Source organism: Pseudorca crassidens, chromosome 14 (assembly GCF_039906515.1).
Source record: "Pseudorca crassidens isolate mPseCra1 chromosome 14, mPseCra1.hap1, whole genome shotgun sequence".
Classification (NCBI taxonomy): Eukaryota; Metazoa; Chordata; class Mammalia; order Artiodactyla; family Delphinidae; genus Pseudorca; species Pseudorca crassidens.
In genome coordinates this window covers 46,556,933-46,574,474 of record NC_090309.1, presented here as the reverse complement: position 1 = coordinate 46,574,474, position 17,542 = coordinate 46,556,933, and the positions used below count along the sequence as shown (strand labels likewise).

General features: G+C 37.9%; 1 protein-coding gene across 5 annotated transcripts in view; it reads right to left on the bottom strand.

Moving 5' to 3' along the window:
* Window positions 1-17,542, bottom strand: part of ASB3 (ankyrin repeat and SOCS box containing 3) — a 151,791-nt gene that overhangs the window by 55,648 nt on the left and 78,601 nt on the right. For 3 of the 5 annotated variants that reach the window (XM_067705061.1, XM_067705066.1, XM_067705063.1), the window contains 2 exons: window positions 5,820-6,028; window positions 657-815 (listed from right to left, as the gene is read on the bottom strand). In XM_067705061.1, coding sequence (XP_067561162.1) covers window positions 657-815; window positions 5,820-6,028 — 368 coding nt within the window. Of the gene's footprint in view, window positions 1-656; window positions 816-5,819; window positions 6,029-17,209; window positions 17,340-17,542 lie in introns of those variants that run through there. The other 2 variants (XM_067705065.1, XM_067705062.1) reach the window with 2 other exon arrangements.

The window sequence follows — 17,542 nt, the reverse complement described above, 5'->3', positions numbered from 1 at the left end:
AGTCCACCTGCTGATGCAGGGGACACGGGTTCGTGCCCCGGTCCGGGAAGATCCAACATGCCACGGAGCGGCTAGGCCCGTGAGCCATGGCCACAGAGCCTGCGCGTCCGGAGCCTGTGCTCCGCGACGGGAGAGGCCACAACAGTGAGAGGCCCAAGTACCGCAAAAAAAAAAACAAAAAAAGAAAACCAGACCATAACTGAAGAAGTCTGAATAGTGATCCATATAGGCAACAAATTAACTAGCGTTAAAGGTTTAGCTCATGATTTCTTCCATAAAACATTCTTAATTTCTTAATGCTAAGAAAAAGCAAAAGCAAACATAAAACATTCACAGGTAACCCTGTAACTAATGCTACAATTTAAACTCTACCTGGTCTTCAGAACAACATTGAGAACAATGATAATGACTACAATTCAGAACAGGTTTTACAACTTTAAGTAAATATTTAAAAGATATTCTCAAATGCTATCACCCAAGGGTAGAAAACAAAAAAGAACCTTTAAAAATACCTTTTGGTTTCAAAATCAAAGAAGTGACAGTATAATATTTGCCAGAGAACATACTATAAATACAACAGCTTTAGGGAAAATTAAGCTTAGTTTCTTTAGCAAAAAATAAAAAATTGTATCTGTACCACAAATAATATACTTCACCTAAAAACAGTGGTGTGGTTTCCTCTAAAGTAGTGGCATTAGGATCTGCCCCAGCTTCTAAAAGAATCTGTATGATCTTCCAATGTCCTTGACTTGCAGCAAGATGTAATGCACAGAAACCCTCAAAAGTCTTTGTCTTAATGTAGTTTTTAGATGAATCTATGAAAGAATAAAAAACTATCAATTAGAAGGTATCACTTCTATTTCTTGGATTAAAAAGCAAAGATTCCAAGAAGAATTTAACAAACTATTAAAAGATAATTATAAATGGGAGGTCTCATAGTTTAAAACTCTCTAGAAAATCAAGAAAAAGTTCTACAAGGGTCACAGTATAAACAGCTTCCCAGTAGTCTTAATACAAATTCTGCCCACACACTCATTTTCTCTTCTCTAATTTTTGGTAAGTGGGGGAAGGAGAGCAGCAGGAATTGAAAAGTAATAACACAAAAGCAAGATCCAAAATTTACTGAAATATTAATAAATTTGATTCTTTTATTTCTAAATTTCCATGAGGAAAATGGTCTCACCTGTAGCATTACTTCCTTGTACTCAACTAATAAGATGAAGGTATTTCAAATACTCCTTTTCTAACCTAAAACTACATTCTAATCATTAATGAAGCCTACATTTCTAAAATAATAAAATGCACTCCAAAGAAACTGAACAATGGCATACGATTTATAAGGAACTTATGAGTTGACTTAAGTTTTCTGGGTTTGTTATGAAAATCTCAAAGTTTTGGTAACATTCAAATTATGTAAACAATGTCCACATTAAATTTTTTGTAAGTCCACAGCAAAAGATAATATTAAGTGACTTTCTTACCTTTGCTTCCAAAACAATAAAATTCTAAACCCACAATAGAACGGTGGGTTGAATGGGGGAGGCATTTCTGAGACCATTGATAAACAAAAACAAAAAATAAACAAGTAAAAAAAGCTTTAAATAATATTTTCTTGAAATACCAGAATTAAAACTAACGCTCCTGACTACAATAATCATCTGTTTTAAGTAATTCCTGCAATCATAACTGCTGAAACTGTCAGTCTAAGCCATAATAATATTCAACTAACAGCTTGTAAGCATAAATAAACAGCCTCCAACTTTACCAGATACACAACTAAATGGCAAGATAGGGTAGTTATGTTTTAAAAGTTCCTATCACGAAAACAGTGTTCCCAGATTAGTCAGAAGCTGACATATATTCAGATATCCACAAAACTATAAGGTTAAGACATGAAAAACTAGGAACACACAGATATATATAGATACAGATATGTAAATAGCTCCCAAATAGAAAATTTCAACATTATAAAGAAGCTGATTCTTCCCAAAATAATAATAAATTTATTATAATTCTAATCAAAATGTCAACAGAGCTGGGTATTAGTTCATTGATTGGTTTTATACTTGTAAAGTGACTCAAGTTGATGGGGTTACGGAGGGCAGGTAAGTATAACAAAGAATTTAGAAAAATAAAAGAAGGAATATATTGGGGGGAAGCTAGACTTACTATTAAACCATGTGTTAAAGTTAGAATAAGTAAAATAACATGGTCCATCTGAACACAACACTTGATCACTACACTACACTGCCTTATTTATCTAAGGATTTCCAATATCTGTTATCATGCCCAGTATAACAGTGTAATATTTTCTTAACATGAACTAATAAAAAGTACTATGAATTATTAGATCATATATTGGCCACATAAAAGTACTTGTTCACAGTACGTTATAATTAATTGCAAGAGTTTAAGTGACCTTTCGTCAGCAAATGGTTTAATATAGAATGGCATGATTAACTGTCACTGAAGATCATTATTGTTCTTCAAGATTTAATAAACTTCATGAAATCTCAGTACCTATTACACTAAACTGCCAATACAGAAGAACAGCAAATTTGTTATTTGTGCTAATACTTTATACAGAAAGCTAAAGTGAAATATATATACATATATATATATGCATATTAAATTTCTAAGTAATCCATACTTCAGTGTTCTTCTCCAACTTGAATGAAAAGGCCATGTATGATTTCTAGGCTAGATTCTGGATCTAAAATGAAGACAGTAAAGCAAAGCCTTTCTAACCTTTTAAGACTCTTCCATCCTTTTTGTCTAGGCCTGAGCACCTTCATACTTTAGTACACTAATAAAAAGTATGTTTCAGGAATCTCTGGCAGTTAACTAATATTAGATGAATTTAAGGAGGCAGAAATTATATAATAAAAGACAATTTTATGTATACCAGCTGAGCTACAAGGGACAAGAGAATTATGAATCATATAAAACACAGGTATAGCAAGTATAAAGAATGACAGAAATGTCAAACTTGCTTTTGAAACTTTTAAGATTAACCCATAATAACAAGTTAACTGGTTACAGATATGAAGATGCTACTGTCATCATTAAACGGAAGAGACCTCACTTCACTCTTCAAGACTAGAAATGTTTGTACGTCACCAGCACTTTAAAATACCTCCCTACATGAAGCTGTATGTTAGCTAGACATTTTACAAAGTAGTCAGCTACCATTCCCCACTGGTAAATATTTATGAACTTGAACTAACCAGAAAAGTTTAAATTATAATCTTTTTTAGAAGGCAGTGGATCTGAGTTAAGTATGGACTTTAATTTACAAAAGAAGGGATGAGCCAGGGGAATATAGAAAACATTTTTGAAAGTGACCAATAGGCTATATAGCCCTTTTGCTTCATTTTAGTTTGATTTTTCTAGTGAATCAAGTAACCAAATCTGACAGAATTTTGGACATTAGTTCCAACTACACAGAACAACCAAACTCATGGAAAACTGAGACCAAAAATGTCACCACCTCCTAGAATAAGTCATATAGCTGCTTCCTACCCTCTGCAAACCCTATTTCCTATCTCCCTACCCCTACCCTAATCTTTGTGTATGTACTGCACATAAATTAGATTTATCCAAAATTTATTTCATAATAGTGAACTCTAATACAAATTGTGAGAAATTTTTATTTGACCATTTATATCAACTATTCACACAGTTAACTATGAGTGACTTACCCTCCAAAAACATCAAGCCTAAAAAAGAATAGTCATTAACAATGAAGGTGACACTTTTAACTTCTAAAAGAAAACATAGATGACTTAAATAGCCAGTTCAAACACATTAAGTCAAAAGCCTGCCTAATTTTATTCAGCAGCTAAAAGGAAAAAAAATTATAACATAAAACTGATGTGGGAAGAGATAACAGTATATCTGGAATGAACTTTTTGACTAGAAACAAATATTCAAATTCATGCCTTTGGGGACTTCCCTGGTGGCGCAGTGGTTAAGAATCTGCCTGCCAATGCAGGGGACACGGGTTTGAGCCCTGGTCCGGGAAGATCCCACATGCCGGGGAGCAACTAAGCCCATGTGCCACAGCTACTGAAGCCCGTGCGCCTAGAGACCGTGCTCTGCAACAACAGAAGCCACTGCAATGAGAAGCCCACGTGCTGCAATGAAGACCCAACACAGCCAAAAATAAATAAATAAAATAAATATATAACAACAACAAAAAATCCATGCCTTTGTCACTAGAGATAGTTTGGGAATTCAAGCTATAGAATCAACTTCAAACAAATTCTGAAAACATGTATTTTTACATTTGAGGCATAAACTCTATCTTTCCAATGTCTTTAAACATTCAACTATAATAGACTCTAGAACACGTGATTTAAAAAGCATTCATGATAAACTTCCTGTATTATGATTTGGAGAATTTAGCCTTGTCATCTCTCATCCCTTAAAACAAAACAAACAAAAAGCCACACCAAAAACATTTTGAGGATTACTTTCTTTCCCATCCATGAAGTAACGAGTTAGTAATTTTGATGAGCTATGGTCCCAAAAGTCTACCTTCTAAGTGACTGGTGATGGTAAGTACACAGGGGAGAAAAATATGAATGTCCATGATTAATGAAATGTAAATGGTGCACTGAGTGTCATAACATGGAGTGTTATATTCAAACTCAGTTTAAATTAACTGAATGTTAAAAATGTTTACTTTGATTAAACGCTGGAAACATACTACAGTGGAAAAGCATGGGCTTTAGAGTCAGAGAGAAATGGGTTCAAATCAAATATCCTGGTTTATTACATAACTTTTGACAAGTCAATTTCTCTGAGCCTTGGTCTTTTCAATAAAATGGGGGTAACATGTTCTCAATAGCAGTTTTGCATATTTAGATAAATAATGTAAATCAAGCATCTAGTACAATGACTGCTACAAAGCAGTGCTCAATCACCATTAATTCTCTTCCCACACCCCGCTTCCTGAGGGTCACACTGTCTCATTTAGTCTCATTTACTGAGCCCCTCACTCAGTTGTGTGCTGGCTGTGTAACTGGCTCTGAGGGAGTGAAAAAAGAAAAAAGAAAAGTTTATAGAATTGGTTTGTAACACTGGCTGATTTCTATGGTGTAACTACTCCCACATGGCTGATCTCAACCTACCAGCTTTGAAGTCTACCCAATACAGAGCTGGAAAGAGATGTACATGATTACTCTCTGTCCCATTACTCTGTTTTATTTTTTCCACAACACTTTTACCTTTTGAAATTACCTTGTTTAACTGTTTAGGTATTTATTCTGTTCCCACCCCTACCCCCAAAGGGAATAAAAACACTATGGCAGGGACCTTGTCTGTCCTGTTCTCTTCTGTGTCCTCAGCAAGTACAAAATCAAACTAATTGGTAAAAGTCCCCAAATTCAGGAAACTGAAAAGTATTAAAAAAAAAAAAAAAGACTAATTCAAGGAAAACACTCATACCCTCAATTTCGGCAGCACTGTTCTTTTTCTTTGGAGAAGGAATAAAAAATAAACATGACCAGTAAGTACGAAATGCTTAAATTAAAACAGCAGATTACTTCTGCCACATCACCTAGCTTAGCAATAAAAATCGGCCAGGCATAAGCACTTCCATATAAAGGGCAACATTTCTAAATGTCCAGCTGGAACACCATACTTATATAATTCAAGGTAGGCAATCTTACCATTCTTAATAACACAGAAGCAGTTACTGTATGGTTATACAAAGGTAAACAAATACTACTGTTAATAAGTCATGTATTACCATTTTTTTTCTTTTATTAATCCAGCTTGCAAGCCCAGCCTCCCACACCCCGAATTTACTTTACCTGCACGAATTAACATCCGCAAACATTCTATAGAGTTGTGATAAGCTGCTTCATGAATTGGCATCCATCCCCTGTTATCAGCAACATCAACACTACGTCCGTTTTTGAGTAGTTTTCTTAAGACTTTAACATTGCCTTCCCTGGCAGCAAGTCCAACCGTGGAGCATGTGTCAGAGTAAGCCTCTGTAAAATCCATTCTTTTGACCAGTCTACAAAACAAGGCAGAAAGAAAACACTATCGTCAATAAAACAACACTGCACTCCTAGATATTAGCAGATCACTGTGGATCTGTCTAGCATCTCTCACATAACTGCTGGGGAACAGCCTGAGGTGGAGATAGCAACCTGTCAGGCCATAGCCTCTGCCAGTCTAAACCAGGAAGTCTCTCTGTTTGGGGGACTGGGCCTCCTTAGAATCCTCTTATTAAAGATATCAAGGGAGTTTTAAGTGTTCTATCACTCCTTGTCTGAGCAGCTCCTTCCTGCAGGCTTCTGCTCCCATTCATACTCCAACAAAATGCACTCACTGGAACACTGTTGATGAGAGAGTGAAATTCCTTCAGTTAATCCCAAATGTATATAGTCTACTGTGCAGAGATGGCCATTTAACGACCAGCAACACTCAGCCTCAAGAACTAATTTTATAGCCCTCTACAGGGAAAAGCTAAACCCAAAAAAGCCAGAAAGGAGTGAAGGACATTTTTTTAAAAGAACAAAAATAAGTAGTAATTCTAGTTTTTATGTCCCTGGTGGTTCTTTCCAGAAGGAGCAAAACACTTGGGTTTTCTTTCCTTGATGAAACAGTCCCACTGACTGAATATACTAAAATGAACAAAGACCATCATAGATGGGTCCAGCTTTCCTACACTAGCCCAGAAAGTTTTTCACAGCATTATTAGCCTCTTCCTCACAATCTCCCTTCAAAGTTCAAGTTCCCCTGGAGTCAGTGTCCAGTATAGCTCAGCATATGACTCTTACAAAGTCAATTTCTTGTTAGTCACACTATGAGGCAGGTTGGGATAAGACCCAGGATTCTCAGGGCAACAGTTATCTCTCAAAAGGCAGTCCCTCTCAGTAACATTTCAGTTCCATTCTTCCTTTTAGTTTTTCTAAATATCTTACGAGGTAGGTCAGGAAATACCAACAACATGTCTAGTCCAATACAGGTAAAAAACTTTCTAGAGTGATATTCTAAATAATTTAATCAGAACGGGAGGTTTGAGGGAAGAGGTTAAAAGTCAGCACACAGCAGTTCCTGTAGTAAGTTTAAACTTATCTATGGTCATGTTTAAATATAAAGCTGTATCTGCAGAACCTGATTCTACAGAGAGCTAATATTAGCTATGAATTAATCTGATTAAATCAACCAGTCCATTACTAAGGAAGCGAAGATATTTATTACAGAACATTTAATTATTCAGTTAATAATTATTTACTGAGTACCAATTAAATGATCAGCAATGTGGAGGATATAAAGATGACACAGAAGTTGCAAGGAGGGGGAATGAAAAAGACACTGAAGGAGACCTTCAACATGGTGGAGGAGTAAGACGCAGAGATCACCTTCCTCCATACAGATACATCAGAAATACATCTACACGTGGAACAACTCCTACAGAACACCTACTGAACGGTGGCAGAAGACCTCAGACTTCCCAAAAGGCAAGAAACTCCCCACGTACCTGGGCAGGGCAAAAGAAAAAAGAAACAACAGAGACAAAAGAAAAAACAGAGGCAAAAGAATAGGGACAGGACCTGCACCTCTGGGAGGGACCTGTGAAGGAGGAGAAGTTTCCACACACTAGGAAGCCCCTTCACTGGCGGAGATGGGGGGTGGCAGAGGGGAAGCTTCAGAGCCACGGAGGAGAGCACAGCAACAGGGCTGCAGAGGGCAAAGCGAAGAGATTCCCACACAGGGGATCCGTGCCGAACAGCACTCACCAGCCTGAGAGGCTTGTCTGCTCACCCGCCGGGGTGGGTGGTGGCTGAGAGCTGAGGCTCGGGCTTTGGAGGTCAGATCCCAGGGAGAGAACTGGAGTTGGCTGCGGGAACACAGCCTTAAGGGGGCTAGTGAGCCACAGCTAGCCGGGAGGGAGTCTGGGAAAAAGTCTGGAACTGCCGAAGAGGCAAGAGACCATTGTTGCGTGGTGCGCGAGGAGACGGGATTCAGAGCACCGCCTAAACAAGCTCCAGAGTTGGGCGCGAGGCGCGGCTACCAGCGCAGACACCAGAGACGGGCATGAGATGCTAAGGCTGCCACTGCAGCCACCAAGAAGCCTGTGTGCAAGCACAGGTCACTATCCACACCGCCCCTCCCGGGGGCCTGTGCAGCCCGCCACTTCCAGGGTCCCATGATCCAGGGACAACTTTCCTGGGAGAAGACACAGCGCACCTGAGGCTGTTACAACGTCACTATGGCCTCTGCCGCCGCAGGCTCGCCCCACATTCCGTACTCCTCCCTCCCCCGGGCCTGAGTGAGCCAGAGCCCCCGAATCAGCTGCTCCTTTAACCCCGTCCTGTCTGAGCAGAGAACAGACGCCCTCAGGCGACCTACACGCAGAGGCGCGGCCAAATCCAAAGCTGAACCCCAGGAGCTGTGCGAACAAAGAAGAGAAAGGGAAATTTCTCCCAGCAGCCTCAGGAGCAGCGGATTAAATCTCCACAATCAACTTGATGTACCCTGCATATGTGGAATACTTGAACAGACAACGAGTCATCCCAAAATTGAGGAAGAGGACTTTGGGAGCAACTGTAGACTTGGAGTTTCCTTTTAATTTGTTTCAGGTTTTATGTTTACCTTAGTTTAGTATTTAGAGTTTATTATCATTGGTAGATTTGTTTATTGATTTGGTTGCTCTTTTTTAATATATATATATGTTTTTCCTTTTTCTCTTTTCGTGAGTGTGTATGTGTATGCTTCTTTGTCTGATTTTGTCTGTAGAGCTTTGCTTTTACCATTTGTTCTAAAGTTCTATCCGTTTTTCGTTTTTTCCTTTTTTTTAAGTATAGTTTTTAGTGCTTGTTATCATGGGTAGATTTGTTTTTTGATTTGGTTGCTCTCTTCTTTCTTTCTTTTTTATTAGTTTTTAATTTTTAATATTTTTTTATTTTAATAACTTTATTTTATTTTTTTCTTACTTTCTTTCTTTTTTTCTCCCTCTTCTTCTGAGCCATGTGGCTGACAGGGTCCTGGTGCTTCTGCGGGGTGTCAGGCCTGTGCCTCTGAGGTGGGAGAGCCAAGTTCAGGACACTGGTCCACCAGAGACCTCCTGGCTCCAAGTAATATCAAACAGTGAAAGCTCTCCCAGAGATCTCCATCTCAACACTAACACCCAGCTCCACTCAACGACCAGCAAGCTACAGTGCTGGACACCCTATGCAAAACAACTAGAAAGACAGGAACACAACCCCACCCATTAGCAGAGAGGCTACGTAAAATCATAATAAGGTCACAGACAACCCAAAACAAACCACCGGACTTGGTCCTGCCCACCAGAAAGACAAGATCCAACCTCATCCACCAGAACACAGGCACTAGTCCCCTGCACCAGGAAGCCTACACAACCCACTGAATCAACGTTAGCCACTGGGGGCAGATACAAAAACAACAGGAACTACGAACCTGCAGCCAGCGAAAAAGAGAACCCAAACACAGTAAGCAAAATGAGAAGACAGAGAAAGACACAGCAGATGAAGGAGCAAGGTAAAAGCCCATCAGACCAAAAAAATGAAGAGGAAATAGGCAGTCTACCTGAAAAAGAATTCAGAGTAATGATAGTAGAGATGATCCAAAATCTTGGAAATAGAATGGAGAAAATACAAGAAACATTTAACAAGGACCTAGAAGAACTAAAGAGCAAAGAAACAATGATGAACAACACAATAAATGAAATTAAAAATTCTCTAGAAGGAATCAATAGCAGAATGACTGAGGGAGAAAAACAGATAAGTGACCTGAAAGATAAAATAGTGGAAATAACTACCACAGAGCAGAATAAAGAATGAAAAGAATTGAGGACAGCCTCAGAGACCTCTGGGACAATATTAAATGCACCAACATTCGAATTATAGGGGTTCCAGAAAACAACAGAAAAAGAAAGTGACTGAGAAAATTTTTGAAGAGATTATGGTTGAAACTTCCCTAATATGGGAAAGGAAATAGTCAATCAAGTCCAGGAAGCACAGAGAGTCCCATACAGGATAAATCCAAGGAGAAATACGCCAAGACACATATTAATCAAACGATCAAAAATTAAATACAAAGAAAAAATATTAAAAGCAGCAAGGGAAAAACAACAAATAACATACAACAGAATCCCCATAAGGTTAACAGCTTATCTTTCAACAGAAACTCTGCAAGCCAGAAGGGAGTGGCAGGACATATTTAAAGTGATGATGAAAGGGGAACACCTACAACCAAGATTACTCTACCCAGCTAGGATCTCATTCAGATTCGACAGAGAAATTAAAATCTTTACCAACAAGCAAAAGCTAAGAGAATTCAGCACCACCAAACCAGCTTCACAACAAATGCTAAAGGAACATCTCTAGGCAGGAAACACAAGAGAAGGAAAAGACCTACAATAACAAACCCAAAACAATTAAGAAAATGGTCATAGGAACACACATATTGACAATTACCTTAAATGTAAATGGATTAAATGCTCCAACCAAAAGACACAGACTGGCTGAATGGATAGAAAAACAAGACCCATTTATATGCTGTCTACAGAGACCCACTTCAGACCTAGGGACACATACAGACTGAAAGTGAGGGGATGGAAAAAGATATTCCATGCGAATGGAAATCAAAAGAAAGCAGGAGTAACAATTCTCATATCAGACAAAATAGACTTTAAAATAAAGACTGTTAAAGAGACAAAGGAGGTCACTACATAATGATTAAGGGATCAATCCAATAAGAAGGTATAACAGCTGTAAATATTTATGCACCCAACATAGGAGCACCTCAATACATAAGGCAAATGCTAACACCCATTAAAAGGGGAAATCGACAGTAACACCATCACAATAGGGGACTTTAACACCCCACTTTCACCAATGGAGAGATCAACCAAAATGAAAATAAATAAGGAAACACAAGCTTTAAATGACACATTAAACAAGATGGACCTAACTGATATTTATAGGATATTCCATCCAAAAACAACAGAATACACTTTCTTCTCAAGTGCTCATAGAACATTCTCCAAAACAGATCATATCTTGGGTCACAAATCAAGCCTTGGCAAATTTAAGAAAACTAAAATCGTATCAAGTATCTTTTCCGACCACAATGCTATTAGACTAGATATCAATTACAGGAAAAAAACCGTAAAAAAGACAGACACATGGAGGGTACACAATACACTACTTAATAACCAAGAGATCACTGAAGAAATCAAAAAGGAAATCAATAAATACCTAGAAACAAATGACAATGAAAACATAACGACCCAAAACCTATGGGATGCAGCATAAGCACTTCTAAGAGGGACGTTTATAGCAATACAATTCTACCTCAAGGAACAAGAAACATCTCAAATAAACAACCTAACCTTACATCTAAAGCAATTAGAGAAAGAATTAAAAAACCCCAAAGTTAGCAGAAGAAAAGAAATCAAAAAGATCAGATCAGAAATAAATGAAAAATATATGAAGGAAATAGCAAAGATCAATAAAACTAAAAGCTGGTTCTTTGAGAAGATAAACAAAATTGATAAACCATTAGCCAGACTCATCAAGAAAAAAAGGGATAAGACTCAAATCAAAAGAATTAGAAATAAAAACGGAGAAGTAACAACTGACACTGCAGAAATACAAAGGATCATGAGAGATTACTACAAGCAACTCTATGCCAATAAAATGGACAACCTGGAAGAAATGGACAAATTCTTAGAAAAGCACAACCTTCCAAGACTGAACCAGGAAGAAATAGAAAATATAAACAGACCAATCACAAGCACTGAAATTAAGACTGTGATTAAAAATCTTCCAACAAACAACAGTCCTGGACTAGATGGCTTCACAGGCGAATTCTATCAAACATTTAGAGAAGAGCTAACACCTATCCTTTTCAAACTCTTCCAAAATATAGTAGAGGGAAGAACACACTCAAACTCATTCTACAAGGCAACATCATCACCCTGATAACAAAACCAGACAAAGATGTCACCAAGAAAGACAACTACAGGCCAATATCACTGATGAACATAGATGCAAAAATCCTCAATAAAATACTAGCAAACAGAATCCAACAGAACATTAAAAGGATCATACACCATAATCAAATGGGGTTTATCCCAAGAATACAAAGATTCTTCAATATATGCAAATCAATCAATGTGATACTCCATATTAACAAACTGAAGGAGTAAACCATATGATCATCTCAAATGATGCAGACAAAGCTTTTGACAAAATTCAACACCCATTTATGATAAAAACCCTCCAGAAAGTAGGCATAGAGGGAACTTACCTCAACATAATAAAGGCCATATATGACAAACTCACAGCCAACATCGTTCTCAATGGTGAAAAACTGAAAGCATTTCTTCTAAGATCAGGAACAAGACAAGGCTGTCCACTCCCACCACTAGTATTCAACATAGATTTGGAAGTTTTAGTCACAGCAATCAGAGATGAAAAGAAATAAAGGGAATCCAAATCAGTAAAGAAAAAGTAAAGCTGTCACTGTTTGCAGATGACATGATACTATACAAAGAGAATGCTAAAGATGCTGCCAGAAAACTACTACAGCTGATCAATGAATTTGTTAAAGTAGAAGGATACAAAATTAATGCTCAGAAATCTCTGGCATTCCTATACTCTAATGATGAAAAATCTGAAAGAGAAATTAAGGGAACACTCCCATTTACCACTGCAACGAAAAGAATAAAATACCTAGGAATAAATCTACCTAAGGAGACAAAAGACCTGTATGCAGAAAACTATAAGACACTCATGAAAGAAATTAAAGATGATACAAACAGATGGAGAGATATACCACGTTCTTGGACTGGAAGAATCAACATTGTGAAAATGACTATACAACCCGAAGCAAACTACAGATTCAATGCAATCCCTATCAAACTACCACTAGCATTTTTCACAGAACTAGAACAAAAAATTTCACAATTTGTATGGAAACACAAGACCCCAAGTAGCCAAAGCAATTGAGAGAAAAACGGAGCTGGAGGAATCAGGCTCCCAGACTTCAGACTATACTATAAAGCGATAGTAATCAAGCAGTATGGTACTGGCAAAATAACAGAAATATAGATCAATGTAACAGGACAGAAAGCCCAGAGATAAACCCACGCACATATGGTCACCTTATTTTTGATAAAGGAGTCAAGAATATACAATGGAGAAAAGACAGCCTCTTCAATAAGTGGGGCTGGGCAAACTGGACAGCTACATGTAAAAGAATAAAATTAGAATACTCCCTAACACCATATACAAAAATAAACTCAAAATGGATTAAAGACCTAAATGTAAGGCCAGACACTATAAAACTCTTAGAGGCAAACATAGGCAGAACACTCTATGACATAAATCACAGCAAGATCCTTTTTGACCCACCTCCTACAGAAATGGAAATAAAAACAAAAATAAACAAATGGGACCTAATGAAACGTAAATGCTTTTGCACAGCAAAGGAAGCCATAAACAAGACGAAAAAACAACCCTCAGAATGGGAAAAAATATTTGCAAATGAAGCAACTGACAAAGGATTAATTTCCAAAATTTACAAGCAGCTCATGCAGCTCAATATCCAAAAAACAAACAACCCAATCCAAAAATGGGCAGAAGACCTACATAGACATTTCTCCAAAGAAGACATACAGATTGCCAATAAACACATGAAAGGATGCTCAACATCACTAAGCATTAGAGAAATGCAAATCAAAACTACAATGAGGTATCACCTCACACCAGTCAGAATGGCCATCATCAAAAAAATGTACAAACAATAAATGCTGGAAAGAGTGTGGAGAAAAGGGAACCCTCTTGCACTGTTGGTGGGAATGTATATTGATACAGCCACTATGGAGAACAGTATGGAGGTTCCCTAAACAACTACAAATAGAACTACCATATGACCCAGCTATCCCACTACTGGGCATATACCCTGAGAAAACCATAATTCAAAAAAAGGCATGTTCCACAATGTTCATCGCAGCATTATGTACAATAGCCAGGACATGGAAGCAACCTAAGTGTCCATCAACAGATGAATGGATAAAGAAGATGTGGTACATATATACAATGGAATATTACTCAGTCATAAAAAGAAACGAAATTGAGTTATTTGTAGTGAAGTGGATGGACCTAAAGTCTGTCATACAGAGTGAAGTAAGTCAGAAAGAGAAAAACAAATACCATATGCTAACACATATATATGGAACCTTAAAAATAAGTGGTTCTGAGGAACCTAGGGGCAGGACAGGAATAAAGATACAGACGTAGAGAACGGACTTGAGGACGTGGGGAGGGGGAAGAGTAAGCTGGGACGAAGTGAGAGAGTGGCATAGACTTATATATACTACCAAATGTAAAACAGCTAGCTAGTGGGAAGCAGCTGCAAAGCACAGGGAGATCAGCGCCTGCTTTGTGACCACCTAGAGGGGTGGGATAGGGAGGGTGGGAGGGAGACACAAGCGGGAGGAGATATGGGGATGTATGTATATGTATAGCTGATTCACTTTGTTATAAAGCAGAAAGTAACACACCATTGTGAAGCAACTGTACTCTAATAAAGATGGTAAAATAAATAAATAAAATTTTTTGGATGTCTTAAAAAAAAAGAGATGACATAGACACAGATTCTATCTCAAGTTATGTACTGTCTCACAGAAATGATAAATATACGTGATTCAAAATAGCATAAAGTGCCATAAGAGAAGTACAGATAAAGAGCCATGAGTAATCAAAGAAGGGGAAAACTACTTCAACTTGGTGGGGGATATGAGCTGTGCCTAAAAGATAAGGGAGGCTGTGACAATGAGATAACATGTAAAATAGCATTTCTTGGGCAGAAGAAAAAATATAACCAAAATTATGGAAATGAACAAGCAAGGGTGAGTAAGGTTCAGTGAATAATGGAAACAATTTACTTTGGAAGGAGGATTAGGTTAAAAAAAAGAATAGTAGAAAAATGAGGTTACAGACATAGCCAAACTATGGAGAATCTTGAATGGTAAACTGTATGTTTTTAAATATATTACTTCTAGCCAAGGCCATTACATCCAAATTTCACAAAAAAGAACAAATCACACATTTTAGGTCTATTTATAAGCATATTCATCTAATAGAAGAAAACTTTTTTCATACATAGGAAAACCACACACAAACACACATATAAGAATACTATTCCAAAGACATGAAAAACAACTTCAAGTAAAAACAGATAAGAATCCCCTTCTAAATTTACTGGGTTTTCTCACAGTTACAAATAATGTTAACAGATCCAGATTAATACACAATAATCTGAAAAAATTAACAGAACTGGATAATATCTTTCTGCTTAAGGGTAAGAGAAGCCAAAAGACATGTACTATAATAGCAGGATCGTTCTCTTCAACCTTTAATACCAACTAGTCAACAAGAATAAACTGTTAAGATCTCCCTTAATAAAACCTCCCTATGTTCTAGACTAAAATAGAGAGTACAGACTCAAACAACAAAATACATACAATGTAATAACAAATATGTATGATACATAAACATCACCTAGACCTGAACTGGTAAACAAAATATCAGCTACAAAAATAAATTTTCAGGCAATTAAGGTAATTTGAAGATGGAATAGATATTTGATGATGTAATTATCGTTAGTATTCTTAGATGTGATAATGGCATTATGGTTATCAGGAAAATGTCCTTATTCTTATAAGTATTTAGCAGTGAAGTCACAACACATGCAGCTTATTTCAAAGGTTTTATTTATTTTTTCTTTTTTTGGTGGTATGCGGGCCTCTCACTGTTGTGGCCTCTCCCGTTGCAGAGCACAGGCTCCGGACGCGCAGGCTCAGCGGCCATGGCTCACGGGCCCAGCCGCTCCGCGGCATGCGGGATCCTCCCGGACCGGGGCACGAACCCGTGTCCCCTGCATCAACAGGCGGACTCTCAACCACTGCGCCACCAGGGAAGCCCAAAAGGTTTTAGATTTAAAAGTATATAAAGAGAAAAAGAGTAAAGCAACTATGGCATAATGTTAATTATCGGACCCATGTGGAGAGTATATAAATGGTCACCATATTCTTTTTTTCTAACTTTTCTGTATGTTTGAAATTTTTCGAAAAATTTGGGGGGGAACTAACCATTCCAGGCAATGTGAAACCACAGCTTGGAGAAAATTAAAAGACCTGGTTATTCTTTTTTTTATATATAAATTTATTTATTTTATTTTTGGCTGCGTGGGTCTTCGTTGCTGTGCACAGGCTTTTCTTCAGCTGTGGGGAGCGGGGGCTACTCTTCATTGCAGGTTCGCGGGGCTTCACATAGCACTGGCTTCTCTTGTTGCGAAGCATGGGCTCTAGGCGCACGGGCTTCAGTAGTTGTGGCACGTGGGCTCAGTAGTTGTGGTTCGCAGGCTTTAGAGCGTAGGCTCAGTAGTTGTGACTCACGAGCTTAGTTGCTCCGCAGTACATGGGATCTTCCCGGACCAGGGCTCGAACCCGTGTTCCCTGCATTAGCAGGCGGATTCTTAACCACTGCGTTACCAGGGAAGCCCAGACCTGATTATTCCTAAATTAAGTTTTTCTTTGTGACATTTTCCTGCTGATTTCTTAGGAGCATAAATAATACTCCTTGAACCTGGATGTTCTAGCATTCTTTTATAAAGCTAAAGACTACCAAACAGAAATCCTCAAGAAAGAATAATCATTTGTTAAGGTTTCTGCTTTCACATACAGAAACACTGCACTGATGGTCCAAGTGAGCTTCCTAAACAGTATTTTGGAGCAGTAGCTCTAGCCTTCAGATCAAAACATTTTTTAGGATACTTGACCTGTTGGATAAACTCATGAAAGCTATTAAATTTCTCCCCAGAAAAATGTACACAGATCCCAAATCTTGTATACAACTTCAGGAGGTCTCACATATGGCTTCCAAAGCCTATACACGAGCTAAAAACCTTTGCCTACTCTTTTCTGAGTGACTCCTGAGAAAACTAAAGATGAATAAGGTCGTTTCACGCAGAAAATTTAAATATGCAAGCAATTTTTGTTGAAATAATATTCAACAGCTCTTCTACAGGCACAAAACTCCTGTAGTAAACTTTCTGCTTTTATTCGACAGGTAGAAAGATTTTTTTTAATGTAAAAATAGATTACACTCCCTGCAAATCCAGTTTTCAAACCATAACAAAATGTCTTTCTACGTACCAACTGCGGTACCAATAAACAGCTCGCCTCCGTATCTAGACCACACCAGCCACGATTCCCACCCTCTCTCTTCTTCCTCTCTGCATTTGAAAAACAGAAGACAGTTCCAATCTTAGAACCACAAAACCCATAAAAGGATTGTGGGTAATGTAGTCCTCTGACCACGCGCACCTCAGGAAAAATAGGGTGATTTACAGAGGCTGCTGAAAAAATCCATTGCTTAGTTCAGAGGAAGTCAATGCTTCCGGATACCCTAAGCAAGCAAAAAAATAATAATAATAACTGACTGAGCTGGAGTAAGAAAACATTCTTCGAACTGCAAGTCCCAGTGTG